This window comes from Topomyia yanbarensis, chromosome 3 (assembly GCF_030247195.1).
Source record: "Topomyia yanbarensis strain Yona2022 chromosome 3, ASM3024719v1, whole genome shotgun sequence".
Lineage (NCBI taxonomy): Eukaryota > Metazoa > Arthropoda > Insecta > Diptera > Culicidae > Topomyia > Topomyia yanbarensis.
The window spans coordinates 138,149,517-138,167,174 of record NC_080672.1 but is presented as its reverse complement, the minus strand read 5'-3'; the positions used below and the strand labels follow the sequence as shown (position 1 = coordinate 138,167,174).

The 17,658-nt window shown below is 37.9% G+C and overlaps 1 protein-coding gene across 5 annotated transcripts in view; it reads left to right on the top strand.

Annotated features, from left to right (window-relative positions):
• Window positions 1–17,658, top strand: part of LOC131693078 (centrosomal protein of 164 kDa) — a 67,961-nt gene that overhangs the window by 13,292 nt on the left and 37,011 nt on the right. For 4 of the 5 annotated variants that reach the window (XM_058980589.1, XM_058980591.1, XM_058980588.1 and 1 more), the window contains exons 2-3: window positions 3,131–3,539; window positions 3,788–3,899. In XM_058980589.1, coding sequence (XP_058836572.1) covers window positions 3,464–3,539; window positions 3,788–3,899 — 188 coding nt within the window. In that variant the 5' untranslated portion in view covers window positions 3,131–3,463. Of the gene's footprint in view, window positions 1–2,963; window positions 3,540–3,787; window positions 3,900–17,658 lie in introns of those variants that run through there. The other variant, XM_058980592.1, reaches the window with a different exon arrangement.

Below are 17,658 nucleotides of genomic sequence, written 5' to 3'. Positions count from 1 at the left end.
TTGCAATGAGATTTTCACAAACACTTCAGAATATTCGGAAACAATGGTTTTGGAATTTGTGAAATTTGTTTTATTCATTTACTTTATTTAACTAACTTTATTAAATTTTATCCATATACTCATTTTTCCAGATCATTCATTTCATGGATTACATTCGCTGTGTTAATTATTTTTTATTTTAAATGTTTGGCTTTTTGCCTTTCTCAATAGAAAGGTATTGCAATTGCTCTGAAAACCGACCTTTTAACGGAGGCCCGGAGGGCCGAGTGACATATACCATTCGATTCAGTTCGTCGAGTTCGGCAAATGTCTGTGTGTGTGTATGTATGTGTGTGTATGTATGTGTGTGTGTATGTGCGTCTGTGTGTGTACGCGAACACAATCTCACTCACTTTTCTCAGAGATGGATGAACCGATTTTTACAAACTTAGTCCCAAATGAAAGGTGCAACGTTCCCATAGGCTGCTATTGAATTTCTAATGGATCCGACTTCCGGTTCCGGAATTACAGGGTGATGAGTACGATCACGCAGAAAACGTCGATTTTAAGAAATTCTGCAATGAATGTATAATGGTGAAAATTTTTCCAAAATGTGACCACAACTGCTTCGATTTGTAGTACTAGGTCATTAACAGCTATTCAAAGTCTCTTTGGTCACATTGGCCACCATCATCGGTTCCGGAAGCCCCGGCGGAAGTATCCAAATTCAGAGTAACAGTCACATCGGTTTCTCGGAGATGGCTAGACCGATTCTACTAAACTTGACCTCAAATGAAAGGTATTGCGTCCCCGTAAATGGCTATTAAATTTTATCCCCAACCGACTTCCGGTTCCGGAGTTACGGGTTGTGGCGTGCGATCACATAGCCAATTGTGATTCAAACCGATACTCCGATGAAAGCAATAAAGGTAAAAATTTCGCTAAAATGTCTCTCAAACAACTTAAATTTGATGTTCTAGGTTACCGACGGCCAAACAAACTTTCGTTGACTACATTGACCACCATAGACGGTTCCGGAAGTGCCCGGGCAAAGCGGCCATCTTTCATAACTAGCAAACTCATATCAGTTTCTCGGAAATGGTTGGGCCGATTTTCACAAACTTAGTCCCAAATGATAGCTATATTATCCCCACAGATGTCTGTAACATTTCGCACGGACCGCTTGTATGGTTCCGGAAATATAGACTGAACGGTCCGGTCACATATGAAATTCCCATACAAGCCCATGAAATTTCAGAAATCGAATTCGTATTTTTGATGCCAAACATCTTTAAATCGAACTTTTGGGACTTTGCCGATTTCGCACCTTTTTTCAGTTCAATATTACCGTGGCTGTTTTTTCTTTTTCAAAATTTTACAACTCGAATAATGATTTATTTTCCTGCATATAGTTGTCATGTGATGTATAATAATAAAATGTAATATATGCATTTAAAAGCTTTTAATGAATATAAACATCGCACACATTCTCGTGATTCATGATTGAGAAAGGCACAATTGCACCGCTAGGTGGATTAAAATAGGTTTTTAAAATATATAATCATTTCATTTTCATTTTTTCTTTTAGGATTTTGTTGATTCATTTTGTTCATTTGACCTCATTTTATCTCTTGTATTCATTTCATTCTTTGCATGCATTCCGGTTAGTTTTTTATCTCATGCATCTTATTCGTATCATTCATTCAATTTATTTTATTCACTTTTTTCGTGTTATGCAATTTTATATTATTTTTCGGATTCACACATTTTATTCATTTTAAAAATCGGACTAATTCTGTACAGTCATTCATTTTATTCATTTCATCTAGAACATTAATTAGACACAATTTAATTTATTCTATTAATTCTATTACTTATAAAAATCTACTCATGTTGTTTATTTTATTCATTTTATTGATTTTATTGACTCTCTGCATACCCTGTTATTTATGAACAACTACGTTTTCGAACAGTTATAACTTTGGGGTTAGACAAAATTTCATCACCAAAAAGTAAAACTAATAATTGTGACTATCACCGTTTATTTGAGCGCTAATAGTTACTAGAAATATCAGTAGAACTGAAGTTATTGCAATTGGATTGGATTGGATTTCACTGGAGCAGTGCTACCAGAGACGTTTTCAGTTATCGGTGAAAAATCTGCCTAATCGAACTATTGAAAACTTTGCAGGAGATGTGAATTAAGGATTGGTATGTAAAAATTGAGCAGCTTCTCACACTGATAGATAAGCATGTATCTTGATCAAAACAGATTTTGCGTGTTTCTTTACTCTAACTCTTTTAACGGTTTTGGAACCATATATGATCTAGAAAAATATTAGGCATGAAATGGTTAATTTTATCCATATTATTTATCTAATTAATTCAATTTTATTATGGTTTTGTTCATAGTATTCATCATTTTATTAAATTGTTAATTTTACCCAGTTCATATATTTTATTCAGTTTCTTCATTTTATTAATTCGGTTTAGTCTGTTATTTGATGACAGTTTGTTAGCTTGAAATAATTTAATTTACTCTCTTAATTTCATAACTTTTTTAATATTGTCTAATTTTCATTTGAGCTAATTTGATTTATTTTATTAATTTGATTTATATTAATCATTCTATGCACTTCATGAATAACTTTTTTATTGTTTGCTTCATAATTATTTTAAATTTTTATTTATTTTATTATTTTTCTTAAGTTTATTCAGTTTATTCGAAGTGTTATTCGTGCAGGACTCGAAACTGTGCTTATCTCACATCTAGTTGCTTGCTAACTTTGCGTGTGTCCGACAAACTAATGAATCATACAACAGTGATATGTGTAAGAAATGTCTCATCTCACTGATAGGTGGATTAAATCAGTTTTATATTTAGAATTTGAGCGTGTACTATTATTATTATCATTATTTCAAGCCTATACTGTACATTAAATACGATGCGTCTCCTTTGTTTACCCTCCGGTGGAGAGACTCAGCTAGTAACGTTCATCTTATTGTTCATCTCTTGCCATTTAGAAAGTTCGCTCCCGAATGCCGTAACCGTTTGAACCTGTCCCATATGTTTGTGACTCATGCGCACCGGAGGCTATGTTCCAGACTGGAGCCTGTCCTCTGTTCTATTCTTGCTATTTTCCTTTCGCAGCTTTCACTAAATTCTCAGCACTTGGTCAGACAAGACGTGTCCATTAGGACTCTAAAATCTCCTGAAAAAGAAAAAGTAAAAAGTGATACCTCTTCCTATCTTGTGGTGTGAAGTGATCTAACAGTTTTCACTCAGAAAATCTCCCGAGCAAATATCAAACCAGTTGAAACGGTACCGTTCGTGACAGTAAAAGTGTGTGATGGAGTGCACCGAGGTGTGAAAAGCAAATCAATCCGAGCTTTCCATTGGACCAGAAGAAAAAAGTAACGGTGATTAATTGCATCAGATCAAGAACAGCCGACCCAGTGAAGCCGGAGGTCTAAACAGTGGATTATGACTTCGTACTCTCCATTCGAAAGCAGCAACCCGGAGGAAATTTTCTATTCAACCTATGAGCCGTCGAAGGAAGGTACGATTTCAAATCGAAGTGAAAAGTTGTAAAAAACGACCGCAGGACGAATGAAAAATCAATGAAGTTAGGATGCTCGTTCTGCGTGTGCCTATGATTTCATATGCTTCGCTTTTCTTCTCTTTGTTGTGTATCCAATCTAGATGTTTCCTCTAGGATGGAAATTCCTTACATTCATTGTTTCGTTTTCTTTTTCTCTGGGCTTATCTATTCTAATTTCCTGCTTGCTACCACGGATTAAAACGCAGAAATACTCGAGTATGCAGTCAAGATTGGCATCGATCCAGAGAAGGAAACCAACCTGATTTATCTCGCCCGGCAAGGACTGCTACATCCGCTGCCGGAAAACTGGAAACCCTGGTAAGTTTGTGCTGATTGATTTTCTCTCATATCTAAGCTAAAAATAACAAATTTTCATAACATTTATGTTAATAATCTGTGACGAAACTTAAATTTGTTAAATAAATGCTCCGCAAAGACATGGGAAGCAGGAACTAAAAACTGAGGAGAGTTCGAAATGTCAAGTATTGTCTCGATAGCATCTTAGGATGTGACAAGTTAAGAAGGATAGTGGTATATTGTGTTGTGCTATTTTGATGGGAGTTCCATGACAGTGCGATGAGTAATAAGATTTATGGGGATACTGGCCCAATGTGGATGGAGACAGGGTCTGCTTGGATGGTGATTCTCATATTTCTATTTGTTGAAAGCTCTCCTTGAAAGTTTTCTTTCTTGGCTATTTCTCGTCGGGATATCTTGGATGATGTTGTACGAGATGACACCACCCATTTAAATGCGTATCTAGGCAAGTAGTTAGCAACTTATATAACACTGTTCGAAACGGTCTCACAAACCAGTCCTCAAAAAGGATTTGTATATTTAGAAGGATTGTTTATCCTACGTTGCAAATATTCTGTAATTTAAGCACTAACAGAAATGTCTACGGGAAAAGATATTGACTTCCGAGATGAGAAGTATAATACCAAAGCTTTTATATATTTGGAATATTAGATAAGTAAGTGCAAGTTTTAACATCTGTTTATGATTATAGAATAGATATCATAGACAACAAATTGGTTGTGTTCGCCACGAAAAGAAGCCAGAGGTGTGACAAATGTTTTGAACTTCATTTCGTATCGCAACTAACACCAACCCCACAAGTTAGCAAGGCTTGATGGTTTAATATCTTCTGGGTAGGTACGGCTTTGCATATTAAATAATTTTCAGTTATTATTTAAAATCCCCGGAGTTTTTGGTGGGTTTTTGAACGCAGTTTTTTGCTGTTTTTGAGCAAAAGCGATTTATTGAAATGTTTTTGAAAAATCAAATCTTGTAAACCAACATTACACATACCAGGAACAACATTATTATGAAGCTAGAATAAAAGAAAGATTTATATTACAACAGTTTTAGTTCATGTTCCATCATTTTAGAAAGACATGGGTTTCAAAATATTCTATCGGAGGAAAATTTAATAAAAAAATTCTTTTCAAATTTAGTTACGAATTGGGCAAAATTCGTGCATTTTGAGCGAGCATTGATCTTAACAAGGAGTTTTTATTCTCAGGTGATGCGATCCTCAAAAACGCCGATCAGCCATATTGGTTTTAGAAACGACAGCTAACAACATTGTTTACTAGTTCTCTCCATATGTCTGCTTTGATTTCAATTGCTAAACAAAGTTGGTCGCTGTCATTTTTCTTCCTCGCAGTCTGCTTCATGCTTACCCCACTCCTCACCTAGTTACTGCCGAAGACGAATCACCTTAGAACTCTAAACACCTTGGATCTTAAACTCATCTTTTATGGCGTTTAGTCACTGAATCTTCAGCTTAAGGGGGACTTTTACAAATAACGCTTTTCAAACACTTTTTTGAGGATGGATTGCAAAAGAACCATTTATGCTAATGGGATGAAACTTTTTGAGCTCAAATCGTTTATTATTGAACACTCAAAACAAATCTTCTGGAGCGTAAATGGATCTGTTTTTTTGCTCTCAAATCGTGAGCGAAACGCTCGCAAGTCGTTGGCTTCATGGTACAGAAATAATTTGAATTATACATACCACCGTGTCCCAGCTATCCCACTCAATAAGCTGGCGATCGCTGCTGCAATGAAGAGAAGTTTATATCGCTCATCCGAAGGACTAGTACTCGGGGTGTAAAGAGGTATTTTTAGCATGAAAATGTTTGTTACTTTAAATCCTTTGTGACTCATTACTAATTTTGTTTCCCCCCGAGGCTTAAGAGGTTAAGAGTAACAAATACATATAAAATATAGGAGAACCCGGAGCCATTCGGATCTACCTAAGAAAATCGCCCTTTTGGGTGGATAGAAGTGAAAGAATTTATCAGTCAAAGGTTCTAATTGTTAGTTTGAAACTTCAGTTACATTTTGGAGCCATTCAAATTCGTTTCTACCACTCCATGGCAGCGCCAGGCGATGATTTGCATAACTCTACGTTTTTCCATCTTTTTACAATGTAGAGGTAATTCGGACCTCCCTACGAGGAAATTGAGACCGTCAATTTTTTTTAATTTTTTTTTGCAATGGAAATTGTTTAAAAAAATATAAATCACCTTGAAAAATTAATCTGGGTAGTCACAGGTGTCGATTTGCATCATATATTTTCTTTTCTGTGACGTGTGACTATTCTCTCAAAAATTACTATATCTTTGCGAATTTTACACCGATTTGAAAAAAAAACATCAAACAATTCTAAAAGTTGGAAGAATGGTCTAGAAACAGTATAAAGTGGAGTTTCGATTTCTTGGGATTTTTTTTGGAAAAATGAAAAATCGGGATTTATAAAATTCCACGAAATAGGACGGAAATTGAAACGAAAAAAATATTTCTAACCAGTAATACATTGGTAACACGCAACGTCGCTGCTACTGCATTTACTATGCGCAAATTATACTTGCAAGCCGTTATTTTGGAGAACTATAAAAAATATAAAATATGTAAAAAAATAACGTAGATGAGAACGACATGTTTTTCTTCGTCAAAATTAAATTAAATTAATTTAATAAATGATTAAAAACAAGTACATAATACTAATTGTTACTTACGTAGTAAAACAACTGGTATTTAAACATGTATTGTCACGAGTCACATTTCCACTGACAGCACGAAACAAATGTACCCCACGCCAACTATGACCCTCGCTTTCACGAAGGCCAAAAGCAAACTGGCTTTACTACCTTTTCCTACTCTTACTATGAACTCTAAATTGAATTATGGTTGGGGTCCCAGTTCAGTGAATGCCGAATTCTCGTTTTCATACGGCTCCAAAGATAGCGTGGGGTACATTTGTACCCCAGTGCATTTTCTAGGGTTAATGATCGTGATCCGACAAATGCAAAAAACGGAGTGGTGGTGTACTCATTGCCGTCTCCAGTCGACTCTCGTCTCAACGTGTAACAAATATTAGCCTTAGACTCAGACAACTATATCAATTCTAACTATATCAATTCTAACGACTTTTATATCTGCATAGATGTAGTGTGCACCCAAAATAGCGCGCTCACATTTTCTGTGTTTGCGCTCACAATCTCATACCCAAAAGCAATCCTTTTAGCACATGGAGCTCTCTTCACCCAATACTATCAATGTTATATCATTTCTGCATTTTGACAAGGACCATTCATAAATCACGTAATGCAAAAATTGCCCAAAAAAGACTCCCTGCTCCCCCCATGTAACAAATTCTCACAAATTTACGAAACAAATCCTTTGAAATATTTTTTTCTTCAGTAAATCATGTTACGTAAAATTCTAGCTTACTCCCACGCTCCCATATGTCACAATTTGTCATAACCCCCCCCCCCCTCTCTAAAAGCATTACGTGATTTATGAATGGTACCTAAATAGCTCATGACCTGAAACTTCTAGAAAAACATTGATTTGCTAAAACATCTCTTTACTCCCCATTTTATAACGACACACATTCGTTGTTGCGTTAATTGGTACATACTATGTGAACTTCTCATGCATTATGAGTGTGATGATTTCCTCTGCTTCGCAGCCGCCGACCGTTCATCACCGTCATTGATGCATTTTGTTTTGTAGTACTTTCTCGCTGTTGTAAGTATAGGGAGACCAGGGGCTATTTGGACCGTGGAGATAACCCTCGATTTCTCAGAATATCGTAAGATTTTTAGACTATCGTCCATATTCGTGGAAGTGCCATACTGAATCATTAATTTTGACAGATGGATCTCAATCTTCATTCTTTTTTAGAAATGAGATACGACGTGATCAAACGCGTGGGGTGCGGTTGTACCCCAGTGCAACGTTCATAGGTAAAAAAGTAAGTGTACTGTTCTGGGATTAAGGTAAACCATATACCTTGTACCGAATAGTTGAACCGAGTTGATTTAATGATTTAGCCATGACTAAGTCAGAGAAATAAAATCATTATAAAGATCTGCAACAGCGACAAACAGCTTATCATTTTGTTTTGTAGCATATTCAAATTGAAACACTTCACGCGAATTGAAATTGTAACACTTCATGAGTAATCTGAGTGGTATTTCTGTACCACATGTTATGCGCATGTAGGGCAGCATCTTTGTTTTTTACATGTGGAGGTTTTATACTCGAAGCAGCGAAAAACATCGATGATTTCGATTACTCTACACTAGACTGCCCTAGAAAATAATAATTTTCGAAAACTCAAGCGGCCTACTCCTGAGTCGATTCCTAGTCCCACTAGTAGTACTTGCTCTAAATTTGAAGCAAATCGGACAAGTCTAGCTACCGGACCAACGTGCTCGAAGTTTGCATAGGATTTTTCGATAATTTACATGGAGAAAACCCACTAGCCCGAATTATAATTCATAATACGAGTTATATTTTGGTTAGAAAATTTTAGTTCCACCTGTGACCGCATAGAGGGCGCCAACACTAACTTGTCAACGGAGTGAGATAGAATATCGAGATGTTCGGAAGAATTACTGAAAAATGTCTGTTCTAGAACTTTGTAGAAGACATCTAATTCCTATCTCTCTCCGTTGAAAAGTTAGTGTTGGCGCCCTCTATGCGGTCACAGGTGGAACTAAAATTTTCTAACCAAAACATAACTCGTATCACATACTACAATTTATTTGAACATACTATGCAGCTAAATCTATCCATTAGCTAAAAAAATTAATAGTTGGTGGGAATCGAGTACCGATACACAACCATGTACTGCTAGGCTCCATGCAAAACTGACTCAGACATCACTTCGTTAAAAGTTTAATAATTTCTTTTAACAAAGCCGGATTGACTAGCAGGCTTCGACAAAGTTGAAGACAATTATATTATCTTTCTTATTTTCACTTACAGTGGTAATACGATGCATACAGTGCCACCTAGCGGCGAAAATGCGCGCTAGTGGGTTTTCTCCATGTAAATTGTAGAAAAATCCCACACAAACTTCGAGCACGTTGGTCCGGTAGCTGGACTTGTCCGATTTGCTTCAAATTTGGAGCAAATACTCCTGGTGGGACTAGGAATCGACTCAGGGTGGGCCAATAGGGGTCATTTTTTCTTGTCACTCTACTCTACACTCCTCCCAGCCAATGTTAACGCGTTGCAGTTTGAGTAGGGACTCGAATGTGCTACACCCAAAACGTACCCGGATTCGCTTACATTAATGCAATAAATACGAGCGAAAATTGCAAGCGTTCTGATAATTCTATTCTATTCTATTCTAACCCTTACACAGCCAGTATTGAAAAGCATCTTGGAAAACACTGCAGTTATTCCATAGTGTCTTTCTTGTCAACATTAATATTTGAAGCATATTAAAATATGTCGCAAACATTAAAACGGCCAGGCCTGCTATGCAGATATTATACGGCAATTGAATTATTCATTTAATGAACAATTCAACCAACGAATCGTTTATAGGGGGTTAGAATAAAACGTTGGGAGTGACTTTGCTAAGAAGGGTAATGTCACTCCTTTGGGATGGGACAGAGGTATTTGCACCTTGCCCTGGCTCATTAAGCCTAGGTTAAAGCGCCTTTACTCGCTGCAAGCGTACTGGTAATGTGCAAAAATTGCAAGAAGGTTCCTTGCATGTAATGCAAGAAACTACAAGGGGCAGCCCTATGGGGGTTCACGAACTGTAGACGTGGGACTATAGTACTTAATGTAAATATTTATTTTCTTAGTACATTTAGAGTAATAATAAATCAAATATATTTCTTACGAATAGTTTAAGCACAACCAATCAACATCGAATGTTACATATTGAATCTGTGAATATGGCAATCCTGCTAACAAATTAGATATACCTACCTACACATCCGCCTCAAACATAGAACCCAAGCGCACAAAGCAAAATAAGTCAACGTTGATGATGATGGGCAGAGCGAAAGAGACAACAAGTACCACGACACTATGTTAACCGTGTTTGTAAATGGAGCTCGAATGTACAAGCGATTTTGTGTACGAATAATTGTGTTCGAGATTGTACATAAAATTGTGCTGGAAACGAGCACAACACAAAAGAAAGTGTTTAGACGGACAATCGGACACGGACGCGTGTTGGACGGCGCTGAGTAGCGTACCTCCACAGCCAGTGTAACGGACTTATAAATCAGCTACACTGCCTGTGAAAACACACAGAAGGAGCAGCCAGCCGTTCAACAGGCAACTGAGCTTGTCCAGCCAAATCCGATTTTTATATAGTCGATGATGACATCATTCATAGAAGCGTAGCGCGCTAGGTACACCAATCTGTCGTGCCGGATTTGGGAAGCGCTATCTTCTTTGTGTAAATGCGCGATATTTTGACTAGGTTGTACATTATTTAATTTTTTAATGCCATGGTATCAAAAATTTTTGGGTTTATCTATTGGAATCGATTCTTAAAAGTATTTCGGGGAAATATGTGCAAGAAAATTGAAAATTAATCGTGAGCTGGCTGAATTATAAGCGTATAAAATTGAACCATTCTTTTCGTTACATATCATTTTTGTAGAATTTGCAAAGCGCACCCCCATATCGAAAACAAAGACGTAGTCCTACGTCAAAACAGAAAAAACGAATTTTGCCTATGTATTAGCGATGTATTGATGACCAATATGCGTTAGATAAAAAAGACAGCTGGCATTGAAATATCAGATCACTAACCAATATATAATCTATCCAACCATGCTATCAGATAATTAAGATTGGATAAAAGTCGTATATAAACACTTGAATGATTTCACGATTAATGGAAAAGTAAAAGACGCATCCATATTTGAATTCACGTCCTTACACAACGTAGCACTGACTATAGGCACTGTTCTATCTTTACACATGCAAACGTTAAAACTCGTACAATCAGCACATCCGCAATTTGATGCTATTTCGTGTGTAATGAATAAGCCACAAAACTGCGTTTGATGATGTTGGTGAGGAATGAATAAAAAGTAGACGGACTCACCGTGCGTTGCTGTAACACCCAGCATAGGCACGTGAATGTGGTGGTAATTCTTTGACAGTGTGTTGAAGAAACGTATGTACGTATAGCGAGAGATGAAGTGATTTTATATGCTTGCAGTAATTGCAAGCGGCTTTCACTGCAAAATTGCAAGCGATGCTAACATTATTTGCAAGTGATTGTCGCTTGCAACTATTGCAAGAGATTTTTGTTTTGGGTATAGTTGCTGTACAACAACTGCTGATGATGAAATGTGTAATGCTAAAATCGAGTATGGTTAGAGTGGCACAAATTAATCTTCAGCATAAACGTACAGCAAATATGAATCTATCCCGCCATGTGCAGAAAGGAAGAGCTTCCATAGCTTTGGTTCAAAAACCATATTTCCATAAAGGAAACTTCTATGTTGGAAAGCTACTTAACCCCGTCTTCGTAGCTTTCAACATAAATGGCATGACAAATCCACGTGAAATGCCTCGTGCATGTATACTTGCGAATAGTGCTATTAACGCATGTCTTATATCTGGCCTGACAACCTGACTGTTGACAATATAAACAAGAAATACGTCTATTGTTCGGCATATCTGCCGTATAATGAACCATAACCTTCTGATGATTTCAAAAGGGTTATATCATACTGTGGCTGAAATGGGTTTCCCCTCATAATCGGCAGTGGTGTAAATGCCCACCACATAATTTGGGGCAGCTCAGATATCAATTTGAGAGGCCCCGAATTAATGGAATACTTAAGTAGTACAAATCTGCACATTCTTAAAGCAGTAAACCGCCCAATATTTGCACGAGCTGGCAAAGAAGAGGTGTTAGATGTAACTCTCTTTTTTTTTCTAAGGACAACTGCAGTATTCCAGTCAGGGCACTGACTGGACATTGCGAACTACTATTTAGCGCGCTGAGTATTATTCATGTGATATTTGTGAATCCGATTACGGAACATTATATCATTTGACATGCAACTGCCCTGTAGTAATGCAATTACGTATCCGGATTTTTGGTTCTCAATACATAGATGAACATATGTACAGAGAGCTGAAACTGAAGGATATGCTATTGTTCCTAACCCAGTGTGGTAAAGAGCTATAGTTTTAGCCGTATTTGAACGACAATATCTCTTCGGGTGTGTTGTCGTTCTGTTATCTCAATATCCCCTTGGGGATGTTGATATATCCGCTCACTGCTTAAATAAAAATTCTAAATCCCTCCGGGGGTTGAAAGATTAATTCCTTCTATTGTATGCAAATCGTGCAGCATCCCTCCGGGTGTGCAGATTGCTCTGTTTTAATTGTTCTGTGTCGTTATTTTCCTTACCCCTAAACTTACCACTTCCTCAATCCTTCCCATCAGGAAATGATGAAAAGACGATTCTTGGCAAGGCACAAATCTACGATCAACATGGGGAACGTGTCATTTGAGCCAGATGCTACTGATTCCTGAACTTTCAAATGGTTTACACTATGTCCTTGATGTCAAAGAGACAGTTACAGGAAAATAATTAATCTTTTGAAAAACCTATTGTTATTGATAGAGAAACGCGAATAACTTATGAAAAGCTCATAATAGAATAAAAAATGTGTTGTTAAAACAACATTTAAAATATTACGAGAATATTTTTGTTATGAGCATTTTGATTTTAAATGGCGTTTAGAATAATTTTCAAAAAGAAAATTGTATTTTTGACTACAAATAGTATGAATTATAAAAATATGGCAAAGCGTAGTTGGTAAATCGATTGCCTTGTACGCAGCTCACCTGGGTTAGAATGCCAACCCCGCACATAGGGTTAGAGTTTTTTCTTAAGAGATTTTCTACCTCGAAGAGGCGAATGACCTTAAGGTTAAAGCCTCTATAATCGAAACTAAAAAAAATATGTCAAAAGTTGTTGTCAGTCTTTAAAACTATAAACATTAGATTGTTGACATTTTATGATGGGATAAACATCTTTAAAAAGGTCATTATTACACGAATTAATTGTTTTTGTTGGAGCAAAGTTCCCAATATCTCGACAATTATCGTATTTTGAAGTTTTGTGTTAAACGGATTTTGATTTAAAATGATACTTAGAATAATATTCCGTAATGAAATTCCAGTTTTGTATGTCAATTAGTATGAAATTTAAAAATATGTATAAAGTTATCGTTAGAAAAACTTTTTTACCGATAAATTCTCCATCACATTTAAAATGTTTCTTTTCTTTTTAGGTTTTTGTTCACAAAATAAAAAATTTAAAAAAATGGGTTTTGCAATGTAAATTTATAATATGAATTTTTATTTTTTACTTTTTTATTTCGACTATGTTAGTCACATTTTCTTTTTTACATTTTAACGACTTTCAATTAGCTAGAGATTACTGGGTAGGGAAAGTTATGAAAATCAGAGCCATAGTACTCAAGTGAGAGCAGGGATGTGAAGTATACCGATCGGAAAACTAGAAGTGACAGGATCATTAGAACAGGTTTAATATCTTACGGACTTTTGTCTTCTGCTGATGAGGGTCGATCTGACGCAGCATAACTACGAATCACTCGAGTTCACCAGCATGTCTCTTGGCATAGACAGACTTGTCCATGTTTACCGTGAGAACCGACAAAAGAAGCCACGCAAGATCACCACTGAAAACCTGTCGACGGTTACCATCAATCAATGATGATTGCCACTGTTCATCTTTGTTTGCCTTTCGAATGCCGGGATAGATTTTATTAAACTACACTGCGCTTACAGTCGTAACGGGTTTTCTACATTGTGTAACGTGGTGGCTGTGTTTACAGCGGCTACCCACCGCTGCCGATAGATTCCCATCAGTTCCTTTTTCTTTTTTCCTTTTCTATTTCGACTATGTTAGTCATATTTTCTTTTTTACATTTTAACGACTTTCAATTAGCTAGAGATTACTGGGTATGGAAAGTTATGAAAATTAGAGCCATAGTACTCAAACTCGACCTTCATCAGCAGAAGACAAAGTTAAGCCCGTAAAATATTAAGCCTGTTCTAATTACCCTGCCACTTCTAGTTTTCCGATCTGTATACTTCAAATCCTTGCTCTCACTTGAATACTATGACTCTAATTTTCATAACTTTCCCTACCCAGTAATGTCTAGCTAATTGAAAGTCATTAAAATGTAAAAAAGAAAATGTGACTAACATAGTCGAAATAAAAAAGTAAAAAATAAAAATTTATATTATAAATTTGCATTGCAAAAACCCATTTTTTTATTTTGTGAAAAATGACACAACTTTTTTTTCAGCGTATGTATTTTTCGTGCAGGAGTATTCATTCCCGGTAAATCGTTCTCAGATGGTACTGTTGTATAAAATACGGTAATCAATTTTTTTTTTCGAAAATGCTACAAGGAATCTTTCACGCCCTTTTAAAAAGTTGCTCTTGAATCAAAATAATCTTATTGACAGCGGAAAATGTTTAGTCTTCCAAACTAGTGAAATTTGTAAAGCTTCATCTTAATCTAAGACTAATCTGATTTTCGGACGTATATTCGTGTAATTTCTCTGTATTAAAAGGGTACTCAGTAAGTCCAGCTGGTGTTAGTTACTGACCAGATGAGTTCGAAACACAAAAAAAATCAATACTTAATTTAAGTCCAGCCAGAAAATGAACCGGGATTCGGGCTTCAGAGCCAGCCATAATTGCGGCTTATTTTGTGGATAGACTTGGTAATTGTAGTCACGATGCGAAAAAAATAATTGTAAAATGTTGAAACGTGACATTGGGGTGCTTATTTTATATGTTTATTCTCTTTTACCTTACCGACAGAATTCCGGAAACCGAAAGGAATTCGTTTTCGATTTATCCTTTCATCACATTGTTCCCAATTCTATTTATTCCCATCCTGTTTGAAACGTCCACGAAGCAAACAGTCTTTTTCTCGCTGCGGCATCTAAAATGCATGCAGCAATCTGTGCAGTTCGCATTCACTACGGTAGTACTACATAAAGTCATATTTTGCTGCTGCCTTTTCTTTAACAAGTTTTTCTTGCTCTGCCTATCAACAGTACATAACATTCGTTGTTCGACTTGCGCTCGGATAAGACGTGTGCTAGTGCTTTTGCAGTTGCCTTCCCCGGCTCAGTTTTTATTGTGTCCAGTGCTCAGTGCAGTGTCAAAGCCAGTTGTGATTGCTAGGCCTTTGTTTCGAAAACAAAGTGTGTCGTGCTGGTATTGTCAGCCAGTCCCAGCAAAGGTCATCGGCATCGAAAAGATAAGTACCTGTTTCCCTTCTACTATTATTTTCTGTTTTGCCCTTGATACATTCCGTTACTGCTCTTTTTATCGTTCTTTGCGCGAAGTGCTGATCTCGCGCTAAAATGTCCCTCGACGGTCAGCCCACCGATGATAATATGGATGATGAAACATCCCCTGATAAGCCTCCTACCAAACCCCCTCGCCTAAAAGCATACCCAGAGAACTCGACTGGGCCATTTGTGGTTTACTTCCGGACCACCAATAAATCATTTGATATTTTGAAAATATCACGTGATCTGACAGAGCATTACTCGGCCGTGACCCAGATTACAAAGGTTCGCGCGAATAAGTTAAAAATTGTTGTTAGCGACCTCGCACAGGCAAACGGGATTGCTTCCTGTACCCGCTTTACGCAGCATTATAGGGTGTATGTACCGTGTGTAGATGTAGAGGTCGACGGGGTCATAACCGAGGCGAGTTTGACATGCGAGGACGTGCTGAAGTATGGGGCTGGCTGTTTTAAAAACCCCCTACTAAAGCCGGTGAAAATATTAGACTGCAAGAAATTGCACACGCTCGCTGGAGATAAAGAATCCTATATACCATCAGCCTCGCTTCGGGTGACTTTCGCCGGATCGTCTCTTCCAAATTATGTCCTTCTGGATAGGGTTCGCCTGCCTGTACGCCTGTTTGTACCGCGGGTAATGAACTGCAGCAACTGCAAACAGTTGGGCCACACAGCCACCTTTTGTGGCAATAAAAAACGATGTGGCAAGTGCGGTGGAGAGCATGAGGATGACTCTTGTGACAAAGACACTGAAAAGTGTGTTTACTGCGGGGGCCCTCCGCATGCTCTTAAATCATGCCCTGCGTACAAACAGCGCGGGGATAAAATTAAGCGCTCCCTCAAGGAACGCTCGAAGCGCTCTTATGCAGAAATGTTAAAGAATGCTTCGCCATCTGTCCTTTCCGAAAACTCCTTTGCTCTTTTGGCTCCTGTTGAGCAAGAATCTGATAATCCACAAGAGGGAACATCTTTTGTTAACCCGGGGGAGTCCAGGAAGCGGAGAAATCCTGCCTCCCCTAGACTGCCCCGTAAGGGTCCCAAGGTGTCCTCCTCTGAGAGTGCGCCAACCACATCTAATAAATCCAACGGAAGTGCTGCACTAATGCCGAAGCAATCTGCTCCTGGATTTGGAAATTTTAATTCAAACAAGGAGTACCCACCACTTCCAGGGACACCAGAAACCCCAAGTGTCCCTCTTTTTCAAACAGACACTCAGTCCAGTAATGGACTAATGAAATTTTCTGACATCGTGGACTTAATTTTCACAGCTTTCAATGTTACCGATCCTCTTAAAAGCCTTCTGATACGTTTTCTCCCTATAGTGCAAACATTTTTGAAGCAGTTGACTACTAAATGGCCCCTCCTTGCAGCGATCGTATCCTTCGATGGCTAAGTCATCGAACGAGGTCACTGATTCGATCACTGTTCTACAGTGGAACAGCAGAAGTATCCTCCCGAAAATTGATTCCTTTAAATTTTTACTAAATAGTTTAAAATGTGATGTTTTCGCATTATGTGAAACTTGGTTAACTTCCGATATAAATCTCAACTTCCACGACTTTAATATAATTCGTCTGGATCGAGAAAACCCCTATGGAGGAGTACTTTTGGGGATTAAAAAGTGCTATTCTTTCAACCGAATTAACCTCCCTTCGACACCAGGCATTGAAGTTGTCGCTTGTGAAATAAGGATCAAAAGCAAATACCTTAGCATTGCTTCCATCTACATTCCCCCTAGAGCGTCGGTAGGGAACCGAACGCTTTGTAATATCACGGAATTCCTACCGGCACCGCGGCTAGTTCTAGGAGACTTTAACTCGCACGGTACGGTATGGGGTGGTCTTCACGATGATAACAGATCAACATTAATCCAAGATCTTTGCGACAATTTCAACATGACCATCTTAAACACGGGAGAAATGACACGGATTCCTACACCACCAACACGCGCAAGCGCGTTGGATTTATCTCTATGCTCGACTTCGCTACAGTTAGATTGCACGTGGAAGGTGATCCCTGATCCCCACGGTAGCGACCATTTGCCTATCGTAATTTCAATTGCCAACGGTTCAAGACCATCAGAAACAATCAATGTCTCATATGACCTCACACGGAACATTGATTGGAAGAGTTACGCGACCGCGATATCCGCTAAAATCGAATCCATTCAAGAACTTCCTCCGGAGGAAGAGTACAGGTTTTTGGCTGGCTTGATTCTCGACAGTGCGAATCAAGCTCAGACTAAACCAGTACCGGGCGCGAACACCCACGGACGATCTCCCACCCTGTGGTGGGACAAAGAGTGCTCAGAACTGTACGCGGAAAAGTCCACTGCGTATAAAACCTTTCGGGACGACGGGTTACCCGATAGCTATCGACAGTACGCGTCGCTAGAAAAGCGAATGAAGTGTTTGATG